Raw genomic sequence first — 17,079 nt, 5'->3', positions numbered from 1 at the left:
GACTCTGCCCTTGCCCTGCTTGGACCTTACCAACTCTGTCAGTGCCAAAAATCCCCTTGTAGGGCTGGAGACCCTCCCAGTGCCATGTCCTGAGGTGCCTGAGCAGAGCACTGCCCACAGCTGGGGCCCCCTGACCAGGACCACCCCAAGTGCGGGGGGGCAGAGCTCCCAAACCCCAAGAGCCCATGGAGGTGTGGAGTCTCAGCCCCCTGTCCCTCACGGGTGGTCTCTGGTGTGTTGGGTGACCCTTAGGACACACGGGGAGGGCTGGGACATGCCCAGGTGGCACCACTGGCAAGACCCTGAGGCAGGGACCCCCAGGCAGGAGAGGGATGGCCAGTGCATGGGGCAAGGGACTTCCAGGGAATGTGGTGGTCACTGCTGTGTGCACTCTTCCACGTCCCAGAGCCACCAGGGCTGATTTCAACACATCTGCTGTGCAGCAGCAAAGTTTTCAGCACATTTTCCCTTCAGACCCCATCTGTCAGGGATGCAGCTTCGGGAAGGGGATGCAATTCCCGGCAAACGCATCCCACCAGGACTGGCCAGGATGGGGACGCTGCCAGAGGAGGGAAAGAACTTTATAAGGAGAAAACGGTCCCGAGTCCTGGCGCTTCGCTGAAAGCCGCGCAGCCCCTCTCCGCCCCCTTGTTCTCCCTCCTCCCGATCGGCAGCGGGGCCATTTCCAACCCGAGGGCTGTGGGGTCCCGGGAGACTCCGCTGCTGCCAACCCGGGGGGCCCGGGACCTGCTGCTTTGCTTTTTTTTTTTTTTTTTTTTTTTTTCTTTTGGGTGGTTGCTCTCAATAGGTGGGACCTAAAGCCGCCCGTTTCCTGGAAACTTTGTTTTTCCTTTCTTCCCTCCGGCGGCCCGGCCGCGGGGAGAGGCGGGGGGTGCGCGGGGGGCGGGCGGGATAAATGGGGCGGGCGGTGGGGCCGGACAGCGGCTGGTGAGGGGCAGCTCCCCCGGCACCCGGACCGCGGCCAGGACCGACACCGACACCGACACCGACACCGACACCGGCACCGGCACCGGCACCGACAGCGCTGCCCGCGGCACCGGGACAGGCACCGGGACAGGCACCGGCAGCGCCCACCCGCACCGCCCGGCACCATGGCCGAAGGTAGGAGCGCGAACCCCGCAGGTGCCGGGGCTCGGTCCCGTCCCGGGAAGTCCCGAGCGGCCGCATCCCCGCCCCAGCCCGCGCTCGGTGTCCCCGCAACGCTCCGGGCTCGCAGGGGCTGCAGCCGGTCCCTGACCAGCCAAGGCAAGGCGGTGGGGAGCGGACAGACTGCAGCGATCACAGCCCAGCAGGGTCCGCGCACTCTGTGCCCTTTCTCCTCCGGCCCGGGCGTCGTTGGGAGCCGTCGGATGAAGTTTGGTGCTATTTAAAGCTTTCCCGGTAGAGCAGGGGGGACAGCTGGGCAGGGAGCGTGTGCCTGACAGGCTGAGGGGATTTCAGGGGGCTCAGGCAGGAACAGAGCTTCTGGGCTTTGGGAATGCTGCACGCTTGGCTCTTCAGGGCAGAGACACCCCCCAGCTCCCACACAGCTGCCCCCGAAGTCCCAGGAATGGGTCTGTGTGATTCCCGCGGGCACGCAGCCCTCTGGGTGAGACGGCATCACTCTGCTCTGCCACAGTGCCTCCGGCTGCCCTGGCTCCCAGCTCTGCTGTAGCAATACCAACGCAGGTCCCTCGGGTCGGACACTCACTCAGACACACAGCTGAGCAGCTACAGAATCACAGAATTAACTGGGTTGGAAAAGACCCTTAAGAGCCTCAAGTCCAGCCTATGACCTAACACCACCTTATCAACCAGACCCTGGCACTAAGTGCCACATCCAGTCTTTTTTTAAATACCTCCAGGGACAGAGGCTCCACCATGTCCCAGGGCAGCACATTCTAAAGCCCAATCACTCTGTGAAAATTTTTTTCCTAATGTCCAGCCTAAATTTCCCTTGGCACAGCTTAGCACTGTGTCCTCTTGTCCTGAACACACTGGGCAGTTCCTGCTCCTGAGTGCCCAGGGTGCTGCTACCACTTGCAGCACCACAGCTGCCTTCCCACCCATCTCTTGGCACCCATTGGTTTGATTGGAGGCACCTGGGCTTTGAGAAATCTACTTCTTTTGCTAAATCTGCTGAGGATGAAAACTCCAGGATGACTGGGACAAGGAGGAGCCCTGATCCTGTTCTCTGAACACACTTTTTGTTTATTTTATTGTCAGCAAGCTTAACCATGTCAACCAAGCTCCATGTGAGATTCCACTTGTAGAGCCCATGTTCCATAGCACAGGGCTGTGCTGCTCACAGAGGGGGAGGCAGGGAGGGAAGGGGCTTGTGTGGGCTCTGTCCCCACTTCACAGTTCCCATGGCCTGGCTGTGGGGACCTTGCCCTTAGTTAGGGACCGTTCAAGCAGCTCCCACATTGTGCTGGGGACAGTGACAAGCCCACTGCCCTCCCCTGGGCCCATACTGCAGAGTCCCCTTGCCCAGAGAGCCAGGAGCAGTGTTTTAGCTCTGGGGATAGTGAGCTCAGGGGCTGCTGTTTCCATTTGGCACTGTCCAGGGAGGGCTGGGTGACTTCCAGAGCTGGTACTGGGAAGGGCATGGCCGAGGGGAGCCATGGCATGGGGCACTGAGCCTCAGCTTGCCCACTGATCTGCCCAGTCCCTCACTTGCTCTGTGCTCTCTGCACAGAGTGCTTTTGCTTATTCTGGTGATGAATACATCACTGCAGAGCAGTCAGGGGTCAGTGGCCTCAGGGGATGATGGATATCTCATTGCTCCAGCACAGTGCCCAGGGTGGCAGGGACGTGGCTGCTGGTGGCTGGCACACAGCCCTGCCTGGGCTGCCAGCAGAGCAGAGCAGCCTGAATATGGCTGGGGCATCAGACACCCTCTGTCACCATATCTACACTTGCTTTCACCGATTTGTCAGCACAGTAAAGCTGCTGGAGGCCTGGCTGAGGCACAGGAACATCCTGGGCATTCCTGGGCTCACTCAGCAGCACATGCTTGGGCTGGGGGCACACAGACAGCAGCCCCAGTGAAGGCCCCCTGAGAGCAGAGCTGAGTGCTGGGCTTTGCCTGGTGCTGGGTGCTGTGAGACACAGGCCAGGCACAGCTCTGGCAGCACAGTGATACCACAGAGGCAGCTCCACGGCACAACACAGCATAGAGCTGGATCAGGAGGGCAAAAACTCGCTGTGAGCTTGGCTGCCAAAGCTGTGCCCCTGTCACAGCACACAAGGGGAACCCAGCCCTCAGAGCACCGCTGGAAGGATGCTGAGAGTCTGGCACGGCCACAGCGCCCTCCCGGAGAGATGCTGTGCCCGGAACACCTGGGAGCACAGGGCACTGCGGCTGGGGGAGGCTCTGACCCTCTCCAAGGTCCCAACGCGGGGCTCGGGATGGGCGCAGCCACCCTCCTTGCCAAGCCCGGTGCCGTGAGACGTGTCCCAGCTCAGAGCTGTACCTGCCCCTGCCTTCGCAGACCTGGTGCTGGAGACGTGGGACCTGCACTGCGACCGCAATGGGCGGGAGCACCGCACGGCGGACATGGGCTGCAAGCAGCTGGTGCTGCGGCGGGGACAGCCCTTCAGCATCACCCTGCGCTTCTCGGGCCGCGCCTACGACGAGAGCGTGGACAAACTCTCCTTCAACGTCGAGACCGGTGAGTGCCGCCACGTCTGTGTCGCCAGGGAGGGCTGGGTGGGTGTCACCACCTCTGCCCCTGCCCCCAAAGCTCAGCTGTGCTCCCACGGGGGCCGTGCCACGGCACCTGCCCCGTGTCACACAGTCCCTGCTCCTCACCTGGTGCTGTGCACAGCTTTTATATCATAACAAGAAAAAAAGGTAGAAATTCATCTCCTTAGTGAGAGAGGAAGTGATAAATAAAGCAAAAAAAACCACCAGCATCATCACCTCCTCCCCATCCTCCTCCTCCCAGGGCTGAGCCAGACTAAGAGCATGACAGGGCTGCCAGCTCACCAGCAAGTACCTTGGCTGAGGCCAGGATCCTGCCCAACCCTCCTGCTCCTCTCAGAAACATCAGCACAGTGAACCTTTTCAGCCAGAGGTACCACAGCATTTCTGCTGATGGGATTTACACCCAGCCCTGCTGTCTTCTCAGACATCCCAGAGCGGGGTTTGCTCAGGAAACACAAACACTGGAGAAAGGAAATGTTCCCACGGAGCCCCCCCAGGGCAGCCCCCCGGGCCGGGGCTGGGCTGGGCTGGGCTCTCACAGCCAGGGCTGGGTGCAGCCACCGGGCAGGGGCTCAGCCCCGCCAGCTCAGAGCAAAGGGAGAGGAAACTATTCCTCAGGCAGGAGCTATTTTGGGGCTGAAGCTCCATGCTGAGTCAACCCGGCCAGAATTCAAAGTAAAACTGCACCCAAGTTTCCTCGCAGAGTAAAACTCTCCTATTTCCATCCCAAAAGCTCTGGTGACAAAACAAAACCCAGCACGTCCCAGCGTCACCCTACACCTCGGTGCCCCAGCAGCCCCATGGCCATGCTACAGCCGGGCAGACCCGGGCTGGTTTTGCAGGGGGAGAAGCCACAGGCACAGCCCAGAGGAGCCTCCCAGGCCAGGCACAGGCTGGCAGAGGCTCCTCTGGGCTGGATCCCAGCCCCTGAGCTGCAGAAAGAGGCCAAAGGTGCTGTGGTGCTCACAGAGGCACGTAGCAGTGCCATCCCAGCAGCCCCAGCACATTACAAACTGGGGCCAGACCTGTCAAGGCAAGGACTGCCAGAGCTGCCCCTGCATTTGGGACAGCAAAGCCACCGAGGTCATGTCCTGCCTCTCACAAGAAAGAGGGAAGGAAGAGTCGAGTGAAAACAGAGCTGTATTTTTGCAGTAGCTGTGCTGGCAGAGCCCCGTTGGGGTGCTGGAGTCCAGGGGGATGTTGTGGGCTGTGGAGGCAGCAGCGGCAGGAGGAGGAGGAGGAGGAGGAGGAGGCAGGCTCCTGTGTCTGCCCAGCTCACGGCAGCGCTGGCTCTTGCCCAAAGGACGGCGTGAACTCAGCCCAGCCTCCCCGAGAGGAGAAACTGTGTCACTAGCATGAGTTCACGAGTATTTTTGGTGACCGGCCTGTGGGCGAGGGCTGGCAGGGGCCCAGCCGGGGCTGTGCTCCGGCGGGGAGGGGGGACAGCAGTGGCACCGCTGCCTCGGCTGCCGGCCAGGCTGCGCAGGGCCGGGCTGGGCGGCACCGCTCGGAGCGCGGCTCTGGAGCCGGCTCGGTGCAGGTGGCTTGGCCGTGGCTGCAGCTCGGAGGGGCCGGCAGGGATCACCCTGTCCCAGGCTCGGCGCTTTGGCCACTGAGGTCATCCCTAAGGCCGGGATGTTTGCAGCAACGCCTGAGGCTGCACACACCGACCGGGGCAGCCGGGGACGGGGGCCGGGGCTCATGGCCGGGCTCTGCCAGCCCCCGTGCGTGGCTGCAGGGACTCAGCAGCGCTGCTGGGAGCGGACAGGAGCGGGTGCGTCTGAGAACAGAGAGCTGGCCCCGGGGTGAGCACCCCTGTGCTCTGCCGGCCCCCCCAGGGCGAGTCTGTCCCTTCCCAAACAGTGAGAGACACGCCCGAGCTCCCCGCAGCTGGGCTACCCTGTGCCCTATGTAAATATGTATTATATTTAATGTATATAATATATTTAATAATTTAATAATAATATATATAATAATAAATAAACTACATGGGAATATTCCAGACTGGGACAGCCAAGATCCAGGCAGCTGCCACAGGGCAGGGGGCTTGGAGCAGGTGCCCTTGGTGCAGCCTCCATAGCACGGGGCTGTTGTGTTGTGAGGTCTCCAGGATGAAGTGAGAGGTGAGAATCTGACTTTAGGCTCTCAGAAGGCTGATATTATATTATATTATATTATATTATATTATATTATATTATATTATATTATATTATATTATATTATATTATATTATATTATATTATATTATATTATATTATATTATATTATATTATATTATATTATATCTCATATCATATCAAAAGAAGTTATATACTAAAACTATACTAAAGAAAGAGAAAGGATATAGACAAAAGGCTGGAAAAGAATTAATAATAAAAACCCACGATTGACTAGAGTCCTGACACAGCTGGACTGGGGTTGGTCATTAACTAAAAACAATTCACATGGAATCAATCAAAGATGCACCTGTAGGTAAGCAACCTCCAGACTACATTCTAAGCAATCAGATAATTATTGCTTACATTTCTTTTCTGAGGGGTCTCAGGAGAAAATTCCTGGTGAAGGAATTTTTCAGAAAACATCACGGTGACACGGGGCTCCAGGGGCTCTGGAGCACTGGGAGAGCTGACCTACTCTTTCTCAACAGGGCCCTGCCCCAGTGAGACATCAGGAACCCAGTCCCACTTTGCCATGACTGACTGCCCCGAGGAGTCGTGCTGGAGTGCCGTGGTGCAGCAGCAGGACGGGGAGTCCCTGTCCGTGTCCCTCTGCTCCCCACCCGACGCCCGCATCGGCCGCTACAGCCTGACCCTGGAGACCTGCACCGACTACCAGGGCTCCAGCTACCAGATCGGGGACTTCATCCTGCTCTTCAACCCCTGGCACCCAGGTGAGGCTTTCACCTCTCTCAGCCCAGGGATTCCAAGGCTCAGGAAAGCACAAGATGCTCCCCAGGCACCCCTCACAGGTCTCATCCCAGCGCAGATCCCAGGTGTCCCAAGCCCTGGTCTGAAGGCAGGTTTAAGCAGAAAGCCTCATTTTGCTTCTATCTCCACACAATCCCTGCAGTGGGTCAGGACCAGGAGCATCATCCCCACCCTGCAACACCCAGAGCCCCTTTGCCACCACCCCAAACACCCAATGGCCTGTCCAGGCTGCCCCCACCACGGTGGGAGCTCACCACTGTGCTGCTGGTGTGAAGCCCAGGGCAGTCCCTGGCAGGGGACAAGGGAAAAGCCTCTAAATGTCCCTAATTGCCCCCAGTTGTCCCTAATTACCCCCACCAGGGCCATTCTCACCCATCCTCACCCGGGCACCCAGCTGTGGACTCAGTGACATGGATATCACTGTCCTGGTGAAATTTGGGCAGCCAGACCCAGAGGAGAGGTTCAAGTCAGTGCTGTAAGGTTCGAGAGCCCTGGGATTTTCCCTCTCCATGTCCTTTCCCTGCCTCTGGACTGGCTGATTTCCTGGATCTGAAGTGTCCCACGCTGGATCTGCAGAGATAAGGGGCCATAGGAAGCTGTGCTCAGCACAGGGCTGTGCTGAACATGAAGGGTTTCCTTCTGCAAACATTTCCAGTAAATGTTGATTTCCACAGCAGTAGCTGCTGTGAGTGAAATGGCTTTGGCTGTGCTGAACCAGCACACCCACTCCCACTGCTCACTGCACCCCTAGGGAGGTCTCCCCTGTTGAGAAGAGATCCATCTCCATTAAATAAAAGGGAGGAAAGACAGGGACATGAGAAAGAATACAAAGCAAACCGCAAACCCGCTGAAATTTTCCCATCACTTTAAATGAACCTGGGCTGAAATTCCCCAGCAGCTGTTTAAGGCATGAGCAGTTCCAGCCCCTGGTGCCTCATTTCCCACTGGATCCATCCACAGGGAGGGGGTCAGGCAGCTGGTTGTGCAGGGCAGAGCCCTGTCCCCATCTCTTGCTGTCCCCACAGAGGACACGGTTTTCATGCGTGACGAGAACGAGCGCCGTGAGTACGTCCTGTCCCAGGACGGGCTCATCTTCCAGGGCACCTCTGATTACATCTACTCCATCCCCTGGAACTTCGGCCAGGTGAGCAGGCAAGGCCCCCTGAGACCCTTGGGACCTCTGGCCATGCAGCTCTGGTGCTGCAGGACACAGGGACTGGTGCCACGTGTGCACCCTCCCCAGCCTGCACCCCAAATGCTGTCAGCACCTCGGGGTCCAGCCACGGGTCAAAGAACCCAGAGTCTCATTTCCAAGAGGGAATGTGCTGACTTCAAAGCATGGCAAGGCAAGGGCAGTGTTTCCCCCTGGCTCCTGGGGGCCCCATGGCCATGTGTCCCTAATCTGGGTGGCCCTGCTGTGCTGGGAGCTGGTGCCTGATAATGAATTCCTGGGCACTGTGCCAGGGGTGTCGATAAGGCAGTGCTCACACCCTGAGCTGCACCCCCGGGGCACAGGGCTTGCTCAGCCACCGTCCCTGAGCAAAGGGCTAGGGGCCCACAGCAGTGGGGGTGCCCATGGCCTCCACAGGATCCACACCTCAATTCAAGGAAGGGCTGTGACAGCCCTGATGGGAAATAGATTTTCCAGGAGGTCAGGTCCCTGCCCTGACCCCTGTGCAGTCACAGGAAACCAGATCCAGCCCCAGAACGTAGGCAGGAGATCACCCACAGGCTTCACAGGCTGAGTGGGGACAGTGGGGACATCACTCAGGGGATGCTGGCCGGGGAGGGGACCCTGAGGAGGTGTGACCCCTGTACCCAGCAGCTCTGCTGGCAGGGGCATCACACTGAGCCAGAGAGGGAGGACAGAGGTGGCAGAGCCCCTGTGGGGACCTCGCACAACCTTTTCTCCCTGCTCCCCACCAGTTTGAGGATGAAGTCTTGGCCATCTGCCTCAAGATGCTGGACATAAACCCCAAACACCTGAGGGACCAGAACCGGGACTGCTCCCGCCGCAATGACCCCGTGTACATTGGCAGGGTGGTGAGCGCCATGGTGAGTCTGGGGTGCACCCTGTCCTCAGCACCCCTCATTCCCTGGGCTGCAAACACCCCCCAGCTACAGCTGTGGCAGACAGCATTTGCCACCCCCCCACCCCGTTTCACACCGTTTTCCTTCTCTGGGGTGTTTCCTCTCTCTTTTACATCCTTTCCCTGTTACTGCTCCTGTATGTGTAAGGGCTTTTTTAGAGGAAACAAAAAGCAGGGATGGGCACAGATCATTTCAGGGATAATCACTCCCAAATTCCCAGGCAGGAGGATGTGTTTCTAAAATTCATCCCTAATTAGCACCCTGTCCACCTGCATCCCAGTGAGCTCTTGCATGGATACAGGGTATTAATGTGGGTGCCAGTGCATGTGAATGGGGAAAAGGGTTTTTCCCTCCCTCCCTCCCTCCCTCCCCAGGCTGTTCCTGCCCCTCCATCGTCCCCCTTTTCTCCTGCCACAGGTGAACTGCAATGACGAGGACCGAGGGGTGCTCTTTGGGCGGTGGGACAACCGCTACGAGGATGGGATGAGCCCCATGGCCTGGATTGGGAGCGTGGACATCCTCAAGAGGTGGAAGAATTTTGGGTGCCAGCCAGTCAAGTATGGCCAGTGCTGGGTCTTTGCTGCTGTGGCTTGCACTGGTGAGAGCAGATTCCTCTGGTGTCTCCTTCTCCACAGGACAGGGTCACCCATCTCCCCCCATCTCCCATCCCTGCCACTGTCCCCCATCCACTCCTGGTGCTGCATCCTGAGGGAAGAGCTGCAATCAGCCTGCAATGATTCCTTTGCAATTAGCTCTCTATTACTCTAGTTTGTCAGGAAATAGAGGGAAAAAATTATACAAAAGGGCTCTGGTTTTTCAATCAGCACTGCCTCCCAGGCCAGGCAGCGAGGGAGGAACTAAGGCAGGCCAGGGTGAGGGAAATGGCTTTAAGGCCAAGTTTGCAATAAAGTCACGAATCCACTAAGATCAAAATAATGTCACGGCCACCAGGGCAATCAGACTGGGGGAAAACAAGAGAAAAATTCCAAACTTGCTGCCGCTGGGAAACACTCACATATGCTCGTGCAACTTTGCCCCAAGAAAAACGCTGCCTGTGAGAGCACTGATGTGTCACAGACAGACAAGATCCTTTTTAGAGGAGAGAAATAGCAAAAAACTAAAGTGGATTTTCAGTGACTCGCAGAGGTTTATAGCCTTCCTTTGAAGCACTGTAACTGCCTCCCTGCTCCCTGGGGAGCTCCCTGTGCAGTGAAAGACAGCTGGGAGATGAAATCCGGGGTTCAGCACGGCTGCCCACACTCTACCTCCAGAGCTCTCACAGACGCTTTTTGTGCCTTTTTTGCTGCAATGTCAAACCTGTCAGGCAGTCAGAGCAGGTGCCACCCAGCCAGCTTGCCTGTGCACTGTGGCTGTGGGAGCTGGCTTCACCTGGGGATCAGTCCCCAGGCAGCCCTTTCACAGGCAAAGGGAAGGGCAGGAGTTGTTCAAACCTGGGGCTCCACGGCACATGAGCTGTGCAAACCTGGGGCTCTGTGGGATGGGAGTGGAGCAAACCTGGCCCTGTCTCAGCCTGCCCTGCTCCCCACAGTCATGAGGTGCCTGGGGATCCCCACCCGAGTGGTGACCAACTTCAACTCAGCCCACGACACCAACGCCAACCTGACCATCGACCGCTACATCAACGAGCGGGGGGAGCAGGAGAGGCAATCCTGGGACAAGATCTGGTGAGCAGCACAGCAGGACCTCAGCCTGCCCACCCTGGGCTACTTCTGCCCCTTCCCCAGGGCCTGGCAGGTGCTGGGGGAGGCTGAGACTCCTACACACTGGTTTTCCTCGCAGGAACTTCCACTGCTGGGTGGAGTCGTGGATGACCCGTCCAGACCTGGGAGCTGGCTATGACGGGTGGCAGGTGCTGGACCCAACCCCTCAGGAGAAGAGTGAAGGTACAACGTGCTCCACACAGAAGCTCCATCCTCCTCACACCCCGGCACAGCTGGGTCACCCCACCACAGCCACCCCTTGTGGCTGAGCCCTGGAGTGGTGACAGTGGCTCTGCTCCGTGCAGGAGTTTACTGCTGCGGGCCAGCCCCTGTCAAGGCCATCAAAGAGGGTGACATGCTGCTCAAGTACGACATCCCCTTCATCTTCGCCGAGGTGAACGCTGACGTGGTGTACTGGGTGGTGCAGGGTGATGGGATGCAGAAGCAGAGCATCCGCTCCTCAGACGTGGGCAAGTTCATCAGCACCAAGAGCATCGGCAGGGACAGCCGGGAGGACATCACCCACAACTACAAATACCCAGAGGGTACGGGGGATTTCAGGGGCAGACTCCAGGGAGGGATGTTGCTGCTGGGAAACAACAGGAGCAGGAGGGCTGCAGAGCAGCCCAGGCCAGGCCCTCCCCGTACTCCAGGGAATCACAGGGATTTTGTGCACTGCAGGGTCTGAGGAGGAGCGGGCAGTGTTTGAGAAGGCAGAGCATCAGAAGAAGTCCATCGGGGAGGAGGATGAGGGGCTGCACCTCAGGATCAAGGTGTCAGAGGGTGCAAACAAGGGCAGCGACTTCGATGTCTTTGCTGTGGTCAACAACAACACGGACGAGGAGCGTGTCTGCAGGGTGACACTGTGTGCCCGTGCCAGCAGCCACAACGGCACCCTGGGGCCCCAGTGCGGCCTCACCGACCCGGTGGAGATTGACATTGAGCCCAGGGCAGGTAAGGGACCCACTGATGGTGAAGGAGATGCTTCACCAGGGCTGGGGTCAGCTCAGCCTGTGTTCAGCTGCTCAGTAGGCAATGCCACTTTGGGGCATCCTCCTTAGCTAACTACCACTGTGGGTGTTTAATCTTTGTGAGAGGATTTTTAATCTCTGTGTGAGGAAATTGCTCAGGCAAAGGCTGGAAATGCACTTGGAGCTGGACAAGCCACTGCTGCTGCAGCTGTTATGCCAAGGGAGCAGGCTGGGCACACCCCGCTGCCATCCTTAGGCACTCTGTGGCACTTGTCTGCATCCCTCCTGCTTTCCCTCAGACTTTGGGCTAGGCTGGGCTCTCTGGTGGGACCTTCCCACACGAGTGAGAGAGGAACTCGCCCAGCTCAGCCCTGAGTGCGTGGTCCCAGGCTGGAGGAAGTGAGCAGCACTGGGTTTCCTGGCCAGCAGCTGAAGCTCTCGGTGTCTCCATGGGTGGGCGTTGGGCTGCAGAGCTGTCCTGGCATGGCCCCCGACCCTCCCTCGCCCTCGTCACACACGTGAACATCACCATCTGGTCCTTAAACACAAGTTGGGGCTTACGTGAGCTTGCAGAGACCCTTCAGGGCTTGGAAAGGCCACACATCTGCTGTCCTGGAACAGGCAAATGTTTACCCTGCGCCGAGCCCTGCTCCTCACCAGCTCTCTTGCAATCGCAGCGCTCGGCACTCTGCCAGGTGTTGAGCTGCTTTACAGGAATGAGGAATGTGCTGGCCCTTGCCACCATGGAGGGGAGAGGGATGTGCCTCTGCTCATGCTGGCAGAAGCACCAGCTGGTACTGGAGCCTTTTGCGGGGCTGGATGGGGGAGTGGGGAGATGTGCTGTGGCCTTTGGGGCACTTAACATTCCTGTGAAAAAGTTAACCCAACGCCATTTCTTCTGAAACATTAATTACGAGCTCCTAAAACTTCTACCCTCAGCTCCTGCTTCAGAATACAGACTCTAAGACTTCCCAGGCTGCATTCTTTAGGGCACCCCAGCACTTTGTGCATTATAGGAAGCCAGGCTTGTTCCCTTCCCCACAGTCTCAGCTGATGCTATGGCACTTCAAATCTTGCCTCATGAATGTCAGGCTCCATTTCTCATGGTCATAGCCACTCTGGGCTCCTTGTTCCAGGCAGTTCTGCAGCTGGTTGCTTTCAGCCTCCTTCCCTGTCCTTCCCCTGGACAGCCCCATCCCTGAAGGACTTTCAGATGAACAAGGCTGAGGGCTGAGTGAGGGCAGCTGCCCGGGACCAGGCTGCCTCCCAGTGCCCCATTGGCTGCCAAGGGCTGGCACTCTGGACCCCTGGTGCAGGCATCACCCAAACCATGCCAGCAGCAGCTGGGTGCCAGCACAGGACTGTGGGTTCTGGGCTGGAAATGCCGTGGGTGCTGACCCCTGTCTGCTGCCCTTCCAGAGAAGAGGGTGCCCCTGCGCATCCTGTACGAAGAGTACAGGGACAAACTGACCCAGGACAACCTCATCAAGGTGGTGGCTCTCCTGAATGATCACCAGACTGGCGACATCCTCGTGGCCGTCAGGGACATTTATGTTGAGAATCCACCAATCAAGATCAGGGTAAGGGTCCAATGTCCCATCCCAGGCAGGTTTGAGGGGAATGAGTTGCTGTGATCTCTGGGGGCTACCCCAGCGCTTGGGCAGCAGGTCCTGCTTCACTGAGCACGGCTGCATCCCCTGGGATCTGCTTCCCTAAGGTCCTGCCTCAGCCCTGGGGCAAGGGGAGCACCATGGCCCTCATGATCGGTGGTGCTTGGGGTCCAACCTCTCCTACTTGCAGATTTTAGGAGAGCCGATGCAGAATCGGAAGCTGGTGGCCGAGATCAGCCTGGTGAACCCTCTCGCCGTGCCCCTGAACGGCTGCGTGTTCGTGGTGGAGGGCACCGGCCTCACCGAGGGGCAGCTGGTCAAGGAGCTGTAAGAGCTTTTCCCCCTTCACCTGGCTGGGATGTTGGGAGTGGTGTGGGGTGGATTTCTGTGTGTGGAGCCCCCAGGGAGGGCAGCCATGGGGCGCAGCAGGAGCCAGGGCTCTGCTGGTCCCCACGGACTCAGAGTATCCCGACCCTACACCTTGCTGGGGAAGGGGTTCGGCCTCCCTAGAGAGGTCATTGCTTGCCAAAGTCCCAGCACTGTCCTGTGGACCCTGGGAGGGTGACAAGGGGTTCTGAGGGTGACAGGCCACAGTAACTCCCTGCCCTCCCACAGTGAGGAGCCGGTGGAGCCGCAGGCAGAGGCCAAACTCCGAATGGATCTGATGCCGCGGCTGTCGGGGCTGCAGAAGCTGATGGTGGACTTTGAGAGCGACCAACTGACAGGGGTCAAGGGCTACCGCAACGTCATCATCGCCCCCCAGCCCCTGTGAGCTGCTGCCCTGGCCCCCAGCTGCAGGAACCCTGCCTCGCTGGCCCCCACCTGCTTCAGCCCAACATGTCCCAGGAGGGCGACTGCCAGAGCCCAGCCTGACCCCGACGCGTGGCACCGACGCCACTCACACTCCTCCCCAGGAGCACAGGCAGGATAAAGGCCTGGGGAGGTCTGGGGGCTGCTGTGGCAGTCGCTCACTTCACTGCTGTTCTCTCAGCCTGTGGGGTGGGAACATCCCTGTGCTGTCTGTGCCCCAGCACTGGGCACACCCGGACCCCCTGTGCCAGCCCCTCCTCTGTGCAGTGCTGGCAGCCCCAGAGCCAATTCCATAGAGGCAGTAGCAGAACGACCCCTCCAGGCCCTGCCATCATCATCCTCTGACTGCAGCTCCATAGAGAGAGATTTTATACTGTGAGCACAAAGCTGTTTATGCACCATATACCTATAAAACAAATTTATAAATACTTACTGCAAAATAACCTGCTTGGGTACAGCCGGGCATTGGCTTTGATAACCATCCTGCCACTGCAGACATTGCAGGGAGGGATGGGACATTACCTTGATATAAATCAACTATGCAAACACTGAATAAAAACTTTATTTTTCACTTTAAAAGCCAGACCTGGCTCTTCTTGCCCTTCCTCTCCCCACAGCAGGACCCAGCAACTCCTTGCCCACCATCCATGTGGGTAGGGGGGTGAGTTCTCCCAGCCCAGCACTTGGGGTGGTGGGAGGGTCATTGCCATGGCTGGCACTGCAGCCACAATGGCCTCATATTGGCCACCCCCTCTGCCCCAAATCAGCCTGGTCTGGTGTTCTCAGGCTGCTCTACACAGCGCCCAAGACCCCTTCCCAGGTAATTTCCCCTCTCTCAGCAATGGTTCCATACTGTGCTCAGAGAACTGGAGAGAGAACACTACAAGTAATCAAACCAACAGCTCTTGCACACTGTGCAGAGCTCTGGGCAGGGCTGTCCACCCAGGCTGGGGCAGGTGAAGGGCAGCTGGATCGTGCACAGGGGTTTGGGAGGAGAGTGGGGATTTGTCTCACACCTGGAACCGGGGTCAAGGCCCTGCTGAAGATAAACACTTTCCATGCCAGAATGGCCCACCCACATACTCCCCACAAACAGGATGGGAGCCTCCCTGCTCCTATAAACAAACGCCATGGAAACTATTAGAGAGCTGGTGGTGTCTGACTGAGGGTCCCACAGTCACCACAGCCCCAGCAGAGGGGAGGGACAGTGTGTGGGACAGGAGACTGGTCCCAGTCACCCTGACATTGTGGGCTCTCCCAGCCCAGCTGTGACTCAGGCTGGTTGGACAGCTGGGAGTGTTTCCCATTAAGGATTGCCCATTCTCCAGCTTTCCTTTCTGTTTATCTTTAGGATGAGATAAAATCTCCATGTGCAGTGCTCCGCACACAGCTGCTGCTTCCCCAAGCCAGGGGAAGTGGGGTTCATGGCCAGAACGCCCCAAACCCTGGCTCTGTTCCCCCATGGGAGGCCAAGGACCCATCTCAGCTCCAGCCCCTGCTCCCAGCACAGAACTTGAGTGGACACAGCAGAGCTCAGTCCCCAGTGCAGCAGCAGATTGTCAACAAAAAAGCCTTTCAAGAATGCCCCCCAGGAGAACCACACAACCCATCTCCCCTTACCCTGTGGAACTTTAATCACCACACCTCCCTGTCCTGCTTTGCTCCAACACAACCCAAAAAGGCAGCTGGAAGCTGGGACCCCCGTGGGGTAGAGGGGGGACAGAGGTGGGGCCTGGCACAGGGAGGGATAAGGATTTGCACAAGCAGCTTTCCCAAGGGACAGAGCGCCCACTCCGTGGCATTGGGGACAGGGCAAGAGCTCCAGGAGGGAGAGGGATGGGGGTTCTCACCCCCTGCATTCAAGGCAGGGGGCAGGGGCCATGCCAACCCCAGCTCTGCAGCACCAACCCCCCAGACACCACCAGTGCCAAGAGCACATGGAGCCCCAAAGAATCCTGAAGGAGTTAACAGCACGAACGAGCGCTGCCTTCCCTGTCAGGAACATTCCTCAGCCCAGCAATGATGCACGGCCCCTCTTTAGAGCATTTGTTACTGGGCCCTGCTGAGCCAGGCCTCCAGCTGCTCAGAGCCTGGGTTAAAAATAACCAGCAGCTCTGCTGCTTCAGAGCTGGGTCCTGATAAAATAAACATTAGAACAGCTCTTGCTGAAGGTCACTCCCATCCATCTGAGCCTCGGCAGAGCAAGGCTGCTCCGAGAAGGGAAGGCTGTTCTGAGAAGGGAGCAGACTCCAAACGCTGCAGGTATGGTTTAGCGGCAGGGGTTGGCTCTCAGGCCTGGGTTTTCTTCCATCATCCACAAAGCTGAGGTTGACTTCCCTGCATCCAATACAGATCACCAACATGGTACCAACACTGCATCCATCTCCCTGTGCCTAAATCCAGATCACCAACATGGTACCACACTGCCTCCATCTCCCTGTGCCCATCCTGCATCACCAGCACAGTTCTGGGCTGCATCCATCAGACTCTTGGCACTCTGACCATGCAAGCAATAAATTCTAAATCAAATATTTCCAGTATCCATTGTGTGGGAGGGTTTGTAATTCAGTGCTAGTCCAAGTGCTAAAGCCAGGCAGGAGCATTCTTGGAGAGGTTCTGGATGTATCTCGGCTCGCTGGAGATGCTGACTTGCCAAGAATTGATTGTAAACTCATTTTAGACTTGATGACCTTTAACTTACCTTCATTGATGGATCGAAACTAGAACAAACTCCCATAAATCAGAGCTTTCACAAGAACAAATCTGTGGGATTTCCAAATGGTACTGCCTCTCCAAAGGTGTCCCTCTTCTTCCACAAACATTTTTACTCTCTGGTGCAACAAGATAACTGAGACACCATCAAACAGCAAGAGAGACAAAAAACCCCAGTGCAGGAGGTCCCTCATGGGAAACCATCCCCTCTTCCACAGCCACAGAAGTACAGGAGACACTATGGAGAGATGACTCTTCCAGCATGGCCAACTCCAACAGCCTCTCTGTGCCTGCCTGATCCCTGATGCAGCTTCCCCTGTCCATGCCCTGTGAAGCCCCTGTCCTGCTCCTCATGGTGGGCTGTGCTGGCACACAAACCACTAAGGACTGGTCAGCTGGGCACTGGAAGCAGAGGGATGTGCTGAGTGTCAGCCCCTTGTCCCTTCCCAGAACAAGATAAGCCTTGTCTTTTCCCAGAAACACAAAGCAAGACTTGTCTTTTCCCAGAAAGACAAAATGAGATTTGTC

General features: G+C 57.6%; 1 protein-coding gene across 1 annotated transcript; it reads left to right on the top strand.

The window, feature by feature from the left end:
- The first annotated feature begins 954 nt into the window (after positions 1-954).
- Positions 955-14,422, top strand: TGM2 (transglutaminase 2). Its single transcript, XM_077187328.1, has 14 exons — positions 955-997; positions 1,034-1,122; positions 3,495-3,674; positions 6,357-6,599; positions 7,662-7,780; positions 8,563-8,691; positions 9,145-9,325; positions 10,277-10,412; positions 10,528-10,631; positions 10,754-10,993; positions 11,130-11,402; positions 12,839-12,999; positions 13,220-13,356; positions 13,645-14,422. The coding sequence occupies exons 2-14, from the start codon at positions 1,113-1,115 to the stop codon at positions 13,799-13,801; spliced, it is 2,070 nt and encodes a 689-aa protein (XP_077043443.1). The 5' UTR covers positions 955-997; positions 1,034-1,112; the 3' UTR covers positions 13,802-14,422.
- Positions 14,423-17,079: the final 2,657 nt, after the last annotated feature.

The sequence above is a fragment of the Agelaius phoeniceus genome, chromosome 17, assembly GCF_051311805.1.
Source record: "Agelaius phoeniceus isolate bAgePho1 chromosome 17, bAgePho1.hap1, whole genome shotgun sequence".
Taxonomy (NCBI): domain Eukaryota; kingdom Metazoa; phylum Chordata; class Aves; order Passeriformes; family Icteridae; genus Agelaius; species Agelaius phoeniceus.
This window is presented reverse-complemented; position numbering and strand designations above follow the sequence as displayed.